The sequence below is a fragment of the Thunnus maccoyii genome, chromosome 1 (assembly GCF_910596095.1).
Source record: "Thunnus maccoyii chromosome 1, fThuMac1.1, whole genome shotgun sequence".
Taxonomy (NCBI): domain Eukaryota; kingdom Metazoa; phylum Chordata; class Actinopteri; order Scombriformes; family Scombridae; genus Thunnus; species Thunnus maccoyii.
Window position 1 is genome coordinate 19,538,226 of NC_056533.1, and position 9,847 is coordinate 19,548,072.

At 38.8% G+C, this 9,847-nt stretch overlaps 1 protein-coding gene across 3 annotated transcripts; it reads right to left on the reverse strand.

The window, feature by feature from the left end:
* mthfsd (methenyltetrahydrofolate synthetase domain containing) lies at positions 1 to 6,394 on the reverse strand. Of its 3 annotated transcripts, XM_042412774.1 has the most exons (9): positions 6,223 to 6,394; positions 5,999 to 6,102; positions 5,135 to 5,200; positions 4,909 to 5,022; positions 4,440 to 4,553; positions 4,228 to 4,318; positions 2,841 to 2,953; positions 2,342 to 2,467; positions 1 to 926 (listed from the first exon to the last, which is right to left on the reverse strand). In XM_042412774.1, exons 1-9 carry the CDS (start codon positions 6,248 to 6,250, stop codon positions 180 to 182), a joined length of 1,503 nt encoding a protein of 500 aa, XP_042268708.1. In that variant the 5' UTR covers positions 6,251 to 6,394; the 3' UTR covers positions 1 to 179. The 3 variants fall into 3 exon arrangements, with proteins under 3 accessions (XP_042268708.1, XP_042268724.1, XP_042268716.1); XM_042412790.1 differs by lacking the exon at positions 5,135 to 5,200; XM_042412782.1 differs by lacking the exon at positions 4,909 to 5,022 and having other exon boundaries at positions 5,087 to 5,200.
* Between the last annotated feature and the right edge of the window lie 3,453 nt (positions 6,395 to 9,847).

Consider the following 9,847-nt stretch of genomic DNA (forward strand, 5'->3'; position numbering starts at 1 on the left):
CAGGAGATGTGTGCATACTTTATTTGTATTTTGTTACGCTCATTAGCATCAACTATCACTTTAGATGTCTGAGGTCCTTTTGTAATAAATCCAAATATATTAAAAAGAAGAAAAAAAAGTAAGGCATTCCAGGTTGTTCCACAAGTAACACTTCTTGGGACTTTTACTGCTTATTGCTATTACTGCTCAGTCTTTTCATGGGTGTCATCCTTATTATCTGATGGTGCTATTTTAGATTTTGGAGCTGTTGAGGGTCTTGGTCTCCTATTAGACATACCAGACCTCTTGCCTCCCCGCTGACTCTTGGCCAGCTCAGCCTGCAGATTGTGATCATTCAGACAGAGACCCTGCAGAGCCTCCAGGGCCTGCTCTGCCGCCTGTGGGTCACTGTAGTCCAGGAAGGCCCTGTGCTGAGCTCCCTGCCAGGTGAGCCTCAGTGGCACAGCCTCCCTCTCTCGTAGGGCCATTTTCAGCTCGCTAACGCGCAGCCCGGCGGGGATTCCACCCAAGTAAACTGTGGTGACACTCTGAGGGAGCTTACGCTGAGACATAACTTCAGCTCTACTCTCCTCTAGGCTCTTCTCCTGCATGTGCCTTTCACTTTTTCCTCTCTCACTGATTTCTCCCTCACTGCCTCCCCTGCCATCTCCTCTGCTTTCCTTCCTTACTCTAGCTGGGCGCTGTCTAGCTCTCTGTTCTGTCTCTGCCCTTTTATCCTGTTTGGAGTCCTGTTTGGATTCTCCCTCAGCATCCCGCTGTGTGTTCTGTCTCGGCCTCCGGCTGGTTTGCCTTTTGGGTTGACCAGACTGCAAAACAGGCTCTGCTGCAGCAGGCGCCGCCCCCAGTGTAACATCCTTTCCTGCCTGCTCCTCCAGAGCACGCAGCTTCTTCAGGATGGGGATCTTCTCCAGCTTTTCTGTGTCCAGCTGAGGACACAAAACTGGGCAATCTCAGTGAGACTGAAAGGGGAGGAGTATCACACACAGCAAACAAATAGCTCTGCTTTGAGCCAATGCAAGCGTACCTACGGATGAATTATGTTAATACCAAGGTGAAAGCTGACAAATTAATTGGTGTTAGTCCATCCTGCCAGAGCCCATGCTATAGTAATAAGTATCTTTATAGCGGCACGACATTTCACTTCCCAAGCAGTTAAAAATAAAGGCTGTTCTGTTGATTTGTTGGTACTTCAAGTGTCTTGGCAGCCTTTGATGCTAACCAGTCCTGTAAAGGATATACAGGGCTATTGTTTTTACAGTGGCCTGTTTGACCCGTCGTTCCCCTGCCCCTGCAGAGCCAAGCTGGCTGGGCAGAGGAGCCTTTGATGATCAGACATGGCCTTCCTGCCTGAGAGGTCACTGGGTCCTGTTTACTTATATGCGTGTCTTAAGGAACCCAGGGGTTACACACAAACTCTCCACACGTTAAGAAAAATGTCCCTATCGTGTCTAATCATAAACAAATTATCAGGTGGGAAAAAAAGAACACAACATCTGCTAGAAGCAGTTTAAAGTCCGTACACACACATTTAAATATAGGCAAAAAAAGTATATGGGCACAGTTTATTAATTTTTTTCTTTTTTCTTTTTCTGAAGAACAAAATATTTTGTTCGGTTCTCAGGATAAATCATCTCTGTACAAGCCTACTGTACAAGATTATATCTGATGTAGTTAAAGGGTCATAAAGATATGTAGCCCTTCATCAGCTTGGGTGTGCAAGAAGTAGGTTACAGCAAACACTTACATCATAGAAGGAGTGCAGTCTATAAACAAAATGGTCTGGTGTTTGTAACCAATGTTGGTTTAATTGGGATGACTTTTGTTTCACTGTTCAATGCAAAATTGTGTTAATTATAAATACATTTAACATTAAAATTTGAAATTATGTTAAAAAGTAACAAAAATGCACGTTGTCCTATAGAAGAGTGAAGCTCTAATATTTTTGTGTAATGTAAATCTGAGTGCTGGTCTTATTATTTACATCACTTTTTACCTCATGCGCTGGTTAAGCAACAATTTGAACTATCATATCATGTATGCCAAATGCTTATTTCCTCATTCTGACATATATACGTATCATATGTACCTTCCTGCCTCTGGACTGTTTTTCTCATCAAGATTATGCAAATTCTAAAACAGATCAATTTTAAGAATAAAACATTAAATTGCTGAATCAATAATAGGTTGCCTTTACTAACTTTATTTTACGAAAATAGTTGCAGTGATGTTGCCCCACCACTTTCTCTTGTTTCAAATACACCTGAAACTTAACTGAAGTGTTACTATTTTGTGGATTTGCAGTGACAACACAGACAGCAAAGAAGAGTTCTTTTAATTTTACCTTCGTCCAGATGATTCCCTGTGGCTTCGGGGATTGGCAATTTGTTTTAATAACTCTGGTAGGAGTGAGGACGTAGTCCACAGTCAGGTCATGACTTTCAATGAGCTCCTCTGGAATGTCTACCACCTGAAAGAAAAATACCTCAATTAGCAATGAAACAACTATTATTTGATGATGATTTAAAATCATTTTAATAATTGATTAATAATTAATTTAGTAATTGCTTTTAAAAGCAAAAAATAGGTAGTGTGGTAGTTATAGCCTCTACATAATACGAGGACATGACTGTTGCTTTTCACAAGTGTAAATCGAAAGCCTTTTGGAATTTGACATTACTTTTGACATTTTAAAGACTACGTGACATATAGCAGGCCTCACTTTTTACTGTGGTGTGTCAGATTATTATTTGAACAGTAATTTCAACTATACTGGTCAAGAAAGAGAGTAAATAACCCATTTCCATGAGAAAAACGTGGCTCTGATAAATAAATAAACTAACCTGGCAGTCATGGACAACAGTAACCACCACAGTAGACTCATTCACAGCTCCCATTGAGGCCATCATGCCATACTCCATGTCAGCAAACCCCTCTCCTTTTCCAATACGCAAGCCTGCAGGAGGAGGCAGAAGCCATGAGACATGAGAATATCTTTAAATGGTAGGTTTTTCACAGGAATATAACATAACAGATCCACTGTGTATACATCAGAAATAACTAACATTTGCACTACATTCAAGATTTTAAAAAATAGTGCAAAAACAGAAGATCTCAATCTCAAAAATTGAAAAAAAAAAAAAAACCTAAATTATAAACACACTGACTTACATGTTGAGGCTGTGGCTGTGTTTTCATTTCATAAAAATAACTTAATTGACTGTAGTCTGATGGGAACCTGGATGAACCCTGTACAACAAACGCTTTATGAAAACCATGTGGCTGTGTACACTTAGAGCCATTTGGACTTGTATGCATTATGGTAAGCATGTCAGTTTCACCGCAGCACTGCAACAGTTATCACAGGCGTTTGGAAAATGAGAATCAAAATGCATTGTGAGTGATGGGACAATTTACATGGAGGGCAGAACGCAGCAGAACCCACAGTGAGCGAAATGGATTTGATTACACACATCTGCCCCCCTTCTCATTTCTGTTCTTCTTCAAACCTCCCTGACAGGGTGTCCTGGTACCTCAGTGGGCTACAACATGTGCAATGATCACAGCACATTATTTTGTAAGACTCAAGGCCTTTGTCACATGACATGTTGTCTCTTTCTCCTGTAATTTTCCACAGCATATTAAACCTTTAAGGAATATCATTCCTAATCTTCAAAGTAACAAGTTAGCAGTGTCAGTATTAAATAAATTGACTTAGCCTTTGGTCACTGAAAGAGTCCAGCTTTTGCAAAACAAAATTAAATTCTTCCCCGATAGACAGCGATGTTTTTACACTGCACAATACACAAGTGTTGGATCCAATAACATACTGATGGTTTTGCTGTTTTAGAGCCTTACAAGTCATTAGTACTTGAATTAGAATAAATAAAGTGGGAGTTCTCTAAACCAGCAACAGCACAGCCCACACACGTAGCTTTAACTATTTATTTTTGGAGTGCTGAGTTTTTTTTAACTGGTTATATTAGATTTGATATGATTTGATATACTTTATTGTGCTTGTGAAAGAACTGGCCTTAGGCACCTCCCAGCACTGATCTACTGTAATTATAAAACACCATAAAGCTCGAGAGATTCATAGATAAGTGATTAGGCATATGTTTAAACTAATTAATCACCTGTTAGTAGGGTACATTTGCAATATCTTAAGACTCCCAGTATTTAACAAAGCTGGACTGGTGAAGTGGTGGCACCTTGTGGGAAGTGTCTCACCTTTCTCTGACACTGCCACAGAGCCAACCACAACCAGGTCCACCTTCACTTTGGCGTCCAGGCCAACAGGCACACTGAACTCCTTCACACCCTGAAAGACGAAAGAGGAGAAAACAAATAAGGAAGAGGTTAAATGTTGGCTTTAAGTATGAATGGAAGGAAATTATGGGTGAAAATGTCTATGACAATATATGAAATCAGTAAGTTCAAACCTGAGAGGAAGAGCATATGCGTAGCTGTTCTTTGGTGGCCCCCTGGGGGGGAGTGATCTTATTGAAAAGACCAGTGCGAAGACGAGGAGTTGGGACCAATAAAGTTTTTTGTGCCTGTAAAGATCCAGAAATTATCCATCTGGCATTTGTAGTTAATTTAACATGGTTGCAGGTAAATATTGTATTGTAACAAAGTCAATGAGTGATGAAGAAAATAACATATTGTATCAATTTTAATTCAGCTTGTGAATGCACTGATATGTCTGAAATGTCAATTTATTCAGAAGTGAACCAGAGGTTGTAGAAACTCACAGTCTTCAGTAAAGTCTTAAAATCTCTTAAGATCTAATTCTTAAATGTCTACATTTCTGACATTTTGAATTTCAAAATCAAGCCCTAGCTCACTTTGCCATAGTTACATGACACATAAGAGATATCCATTTGTGCTTTTTCCACAGTGCAGTGCTACCTGAAGCACCCCCAGCCGGGCACCCTCCAGAGGTTTATCAGGATCCACCTTCACCTCAGCTGTCTGGGTGAACACCTGCAGCTCAGACACCTTGGCACAGGCTGTGAAAGCACCCTGGTTGGAAAACAGAGGAGGGCACAAAAGGCTGTAGAAAGGGTTTTTTTCAGTACCAACTTACTTCCAATGTGATAAAGCGGGCCTGCTGCTGGGGTCTGTCTGGGTTTACTTTGACTGTCTGGCTGGAGTTGAACTCCTGCAGGACTGCAAGCCTGTCGCACGCTTGAATTGCACCCTGACCAGTAAATACACAGTAAAAGAGATGCAAGCAAGCACAAACAGAACATCAATTAATCTTTCAAAGTTCAAGAACATCAGCTAAAAGCTGCTATGCAAATCTGATGCCATCACTTTAGCAATGATTTTTCCTATACAGGCATAAACTTAGATGATTGGTATCTACAATTACATAAACATGTTCACTAACTTTCCTAACATAAACAACACATCACAGTAACTTGTACGAATGTAAAGGTTGCCCTCAGTGTCAGAGGAGACTGCCACAGTTTTCTATTTTTAAACTGCAAATGTCATACATATATTATTCTTCAAGATTGATTTGTTCTGGGGGATCCTAATGTAAAAAAGCTTTATAATTTTGCTTACTGTTAATGAAAGTGGATCCCTTTTACTAACAAGTCTTCCACATGCTGTACTGCACCTGTATACAAGTGATTTCACACCATATAAGCCCTGTAATTTTATAACTTTTTGCTATGAATACGCATTTATAATTTGGCTTATTATTATTATCTCTGTTCTGCATGTCTGTTTTCTTATCTTGTTTGTTCTCAGATTTGTCATAGAAATATCCCTGCCATTACTGTCCTGTCCTCCATAAAAAGGGAGTAAACCACTTATGGATAAAATGAATGAATAAAAAAGTAGACAAATGATAGAGACCAGAACAGCTTATGCAACCTTGTAACGACATTAGTTGACACAGTATGTTTAGAGTAAACAGTTAAGATGCAAATGCAAACTGAGAGGATTATACAATAGCTGCTTTTATAGTTAAATTGGTTTAACCTGCCTTGAAATTGGGGATTCTGTTGTGAACAGGCCTCGGGAAGTTGGCCAGATTGTTTTCTTCGATGTAGTCCCAAACTTTTTGACGAATGTCCCATTTTGTTGCTCCTGGTGAGACAAAACAGACCCAAAGTGAAGTAAGACAATATTAGCCTCTTTACAGCTGCTCCACATGGCCATGCGTCGAGATTCATTTTAGCTAGAAACCGTCATGAACATTTAACCTACCTGGGTTTATTTTTAGAACAGGCTCCATTATGTTATCGGTGATACTAGTCTCTTCTACAGCACTCGGCTTTAAACAGTAAAATTTTACACGTGAGCTCTGTAATATAATACTATGTGAACAGCTGCTTGTCAATGTTTATCATTTCTACGGCGAGCCTGGAGGGTCAAACTTCACAAAACGCGAAACCGCAAGTGACACCATTTGTACCAACCACACACGTACAGAAGTACACGTTTGAAATACTTGTACTTTAAGTGAATATTAATTAGTTTTCTTAAACACATACTTTTAGGCTGCATGCATATTTTTCAGAAGTTAGTCCTTACTTGTTGCTAAATATTTGGACCAAGCTAACAGTACAAAACAGTAGCAGTCTATATATCTGGCCAATTTACAACATAAAAATCATGCAAGTTAACGCATGTTTACCACAGAAACTACTGGATACAGAACTTTTACTTTCCTTAAGCACAGCTTGACCTGATAAATTCAACTATATTCTTATATCAACATTCATTCGCATAAAAATGAAAAACAATGCATTTGTTAAAACAGACACAAGCAGTACTTATTTACTGAAGCTGAAGCCAACTTACGATGGTCTTAAGATAGATAGTCTGTAACAGTCAAATCTGATAGCTTACAAGTCAAACTGGTTTAGCCAAGTGGCCAGGTGTTTGTGGGTGCAAGATTTTCTGTTCAGCTGAGGCAGCGCCAAGCAGCTATAGTGATGGGATGACATGTGAAGGACAAAGACAGAGTTGCCAAAGTGGTGTGTCGGCCAAAATCCTTCTATATCTGGGCATCCAGCCATTGAACTTTTTATATTTATATGAAGTTATTATTTAGGCTTCTCAGTGACGACTGTAAATTGAAAGCAACATTAGAATCTGAATATTTGGATTAATAAAAGTCCCAGTTATGTTTAATGGTTTTAGATGAAGATTTGACATCCATCTTCAGGTTTTAATGCTCAGTCCAGTTGCATTTGTAGTCATTATACACAACCTCAACTATATATTGTTGCATTTAGAAACAGCCATTTAAAATTTCTGTTCAGTGTCATAACACACTGGTGTCATCCTTTATTTGAGGAAGTAGATAGAAGGAAGGCAGTGCATGTACTAGTTTACTAGTACTGGATTATTTGACAACGTCTGCTTAGAATTAAGATAATTTTCTATTTATCAGGATCACTAAGCTATACAGACATGCACACACACACACTTCAGTCTCTTTCTTAAATTTTGCATTTAAACTGGAGCACCACCTGCAGGCCTTCAGGTATCGTGTGCTGTTCAGCCCCGTATTGAAGTGAAGAGAATTACCATAAAAATGATGTCTGCTCATTTTCTGTTATCTGTATATCAACCATCTTAGACCTCGATGGCTTCCATCTTCACCCGAGTGTTTCAGGCTGTCCACAGGTATGAATTATGAATATCTTCATCATGCTGTGTGTATGATTTTGACATTGCATTCCCATAGTTTCATGAGCGAACATGCCATTTCTACACAGTGTACATTACCTCCCTGAAATAACCACATCAAAACTCTGTATATGAGCCCTCATGATGCTCGAGTTGTGTTTCCCACAGCCGTACTGGTCAGGACCTTGTGGTGAAATTCCAGTGGATGGTTGTGTTTGAGGCGGTTTTGAAGTAGTTGCAGATGGCCTGAAATATTCCAGTGAAGACAGAGGGCTTGGAGAACAAGAACTGTTTGACATTCTTCCTCTGGTGATGAGAAAAGAAGTCTTCCTCTGCTTCTATACAAGGAGCTATCAGAAGGGAAGAGATGAGGGGAAAATATACTTGTCAACTTATAAGGATCTTTGTAACACTAACACTTTAATACATAACCCTCTACCCTCACAAGCCTGCCAAGGCCTGCTGCAGAGAAGCATCCCTACAGCATGATGCTGCCACCACCATTGCTTCACACTGGGGATGCTATGTTTATGATGATGTGCAGTGTTTGGCATCCACCCAATTTTATGTTCAGGCTGATGACCAAGAAGCTCAATTTTGGTCTAATCAGACCATAAAAACGTCCTCCAGCTGACTTCAGAGTCTTCCACACTTCACTTGTCTGCTTCTTGCACGCTCACTCAGTTCTTGAGAACAACCTGCTCTTGGCAGATTTACAGCTTTGCCATAATCCTTCTGTCGTAATGATTTATTTTACTCTACCCTGAGGGATGTTTGGTGACTTGGAAATGTTCTTGTATCCATCTTTACCATCACGTTTTTGCTGAGTTGCTTGGAGTGTACCTTTTGTCTTCATGGTCTATGTTTTACCATAATATTGATTCATCAAAAGTCTGATCCTCCTGATACAGGTGTATTTATACTACAATCAAATGAAAATCCATGACTACACACAGGTGATCTACATTTAACTAACTATGTGACTTCTAAAACCAACTGGCAGCACCAGTTTTGGTTTAGGTGTTAAATGAGATGCATATTTATGTAAAAAAAAAAAAAAAAAAAGTGTATTGTAGTTCCTATTTATAATTAAATTAGATCACTTTGTATAAATCTGCTTTCATTTAGGTGCTTTTTACTGTTGATCAGAGTCAACAACTCAGATTAAGTCCTTTTTATTTCCATTTTTTTATTTCACTAGTTTCTATCTTTCTGGCCAGCAAATCTAATCAACATCAATTGTGAGTAAGTGATTTGATTATAGTTATAATCTATTTGTGGTTATAATCAAATTTTAGTTTATTTCATTACAGGAAGCTTTTAGCTTTTAAGAGAAATTACACAATGAAACATTTGTTTTGATTCTACTGCCATTATTTCTTGCTTTTTCGAGGTAATAGTCAAGTAAATAGAACCAATTTGGAGCTCATGCAGTAGCCCATACAGTTCAATTGAATCTTTCCAGTGTCAGTGTTTCTTTTCTTTTCTTTTGATGAAGGCTCCAGGAAGTCGAAGTCTGCATTTTAAACCATTATCCCCAACTAAATAAAGGCTTTTATTATAACTTGTCTTGCTTCATTGTTCTGCCTGAGAGTGCTTGAAGAATGTTTTCTTTATTTTTTATATTTATTTGCATTGTCTTATTTCATTATAAACTCCTCTGCTGTTTGGGTCATGGGAGAGGATAACTTGTTTTGAGTAATACTATAGGGCTGTATTTCAAAGTTAGCCGAAATGATACCAAGACTTGTATATTTTGTACATGTTCAATAAAACGTCATTATTATTACTGATGGTAGTTTACAGCATTAACCAACCATAACCTGGTGTAATGTGTAAAATATCACAACACCCTTCTGTCTTTACCATCTTTGAAACAAAATCTATGTTTCAGTCCTAACTATGATGAGCACATGGGCAAAGCACCACACATGAACATGATTCAGGGCTCTGGGATCTCTCCGTTTTAAAAGAAACCCATAAACCCACGATCAACCTCTAAAAACTAGTTTTAAATGTATAAACTGTGAATGAATAGGCAATTTTGGAGGAAAGAATTCAAACCATAATTAAGTTCGAAGGTCATCCCCTGTTTAGTGTTTTAGTTGTTTAAAAAGTGCGTTGAGTGAAGTCTTACTGATCCAAGACGCTTCACAGTACAATAAACTTTTTTGTGGCCACAGCTGTAAATGTT

Bases quoted from the DNA above. Each gene is read 5' to 3' on its own strand.
- mthfsd (XM_042412774.1), bottom strand. From the start codon at position 6,250: ATGGAGCCTGTTCTAAAAATAAACCCAG. The intron at 2,954-4,227 runs GTGAGACACTTC...CTCCTCCTGCAG, and splicing joins TGTGGCAGTGTCAGAGAAAG to GCTTGCGTATTGGAAAAGGA. The intron at 2,468-2,840 runs GTTAGTTTATTT...TTTTTCTTTCAG, and splicing joins CTGTTGTCCATGACTGCCAG to GTGGTAGACATTCCAGAGGA.